This window comes from Galeopterus variegatus, unplaced genomic scaffold (assembly GCF_000696425.1).
Source record: "Galeopterus variegatus unplaced genomic scaffold, G_variegatus-3.0.2 Scaffold9365, whole genome shotgun sequence".
Lineage (NCBI taxonomy): Eukaryota > Metazoa > Chordata > Mammalia > Dermoptera > Cynocephalidae > Galeopterus > Galeopterus variegatus.
Window position 1 is genome coordinate 71,781 of NW_007735476.1, and position 1,402 is coordinate 73,182.

General features: G+C 39.8%; 1 protein-coding gene across 1 annotated transcript in view; it reads left to right on the forward strand.

Moving 5' to 3' along the window:
• Window positions 1-434, forward strand: part of LOC103609225 (phospholipase D1) — a gene marked incomplete at its 3' end in the record, with an annotated part of 51,439 nt that extends 51,005 nt beyond the window's left edge. The window contains exon 14 of the mRNA XM_008593581.1: window positions 221-434. Within this exon, the coding sequence (XP_008591803.1) occupies window positions 221-434 (214 nt within the window). The remainder of the gene's footprint in view (window positions 1-220) is intronic.
• Window positions 435-1,402: the final 968 nt, after the last annotated feature.

Here is a 1,402-nt window from a genome sequence, read left to right on the forward strand (position 1 = left end):
GAAAGTGGAATCACAATGAAACTCCTGGTATTCCTTCAGTGGTTGGTTAAACATCTCCCAAGGATCCACCATCATGCTGTGGCCGACTTTAGACATTACTGTGTGTCTGTTATGGAGGCTCCATCATTTGTAAACTCTACACCTCAGCAATACTTGAATTAAAAGGCCTCTTTGAAGCATATCTTATGCAGTGTCTTTTTTTAAAAATCATTCTTTTCAGGCTGCAACAACAGAGTCTGTAGAATCCTTAAACCTCAAAGATAAAAACAAATCTAATAAAAATCTGCCCATCCTGAAGAATGTTGATGATATGGATTCAAAACTGAAAGGAATAGGAAAGCCAGGCAAGTTCTCCAAATTTAGCCTCTACAGGCAGCTCTACAGGCACCACCTGCACAACGCGGACAGCATCAGCAGCATCGACAGCACCTCCAGTAAGTCGTGGTCTTTGCTGGAATTCATCCTGACCACTTTCTGTTCCTCCATAGCCAGACACTATGTACCTACTTTTAAAATCTGTCTTTCTGTAATGGAGTAAGATGAGCAATGTTGAAAGGTGGCAATATCGTCCTGTTCAATATCATGCCATTTCATGGCTTTGTCTGCTGCATTTTTGAACAGATTTATTGTTTTATTCACACAAAGTAGTCATGTCAACCACAACTCATGCTTCTGATGGTAGCAGGATGACTAAGGGTTTCTAAAATATGCCAAACTGTAAAGGGGGGAAAAGGTATTAGATGTGCTTTATAAACTTTTCTTAGAAAGAATTTCATTTCTCTTCCCATCCAGAAACACATCAAACTTCTTGTATCATCAAACATCAGGTTTTTTCCATCTTGTAAATGTACTGTTCTTTTCAAATCTGTCTTAAAGCCCTTCAGCTTTTTGCTGCAAAAAATCTTATGACTGATTTTATAGCCCTGCCTAGTTTTAAAAATGTCAAATTTGCTTTCCAGTCTAGAAAACATGATATATGTGTATATATATGTATATATTTCTTGTAAAAAAAAGAACTCTCAACTTTCTCCAGGTTATTTTAATCACTATAGAAGTCATCAGAATTTAATCCATGGTTTAAAATGCCACTTCAGACTCTTTCGCCCTTCCAGTGAGTCTGAGCAGGGACTCACTGGACCTAATGTTGGTAAGTGACAACGATGTGAAGTGACAATGCCCTTAGGCTTCAGCTTGTGTTGCATTGTCTGCTGCTTGGGCATAGTAGGTGTGTTTCTGAACTGGCTTTCTGTTGCACAGTTTCCACGCCTCATGTGTTGTTGAGAGCCTGCTCTGTGCAAAGCATTGGGTAGTATGCAAGATCTCTACTCTCTAAGAACCTACGCTCCAGCAGCGAAGATAAAACATCCCTAGTAGCCGTGCAGTGAGTGCGCATGCGATTCAG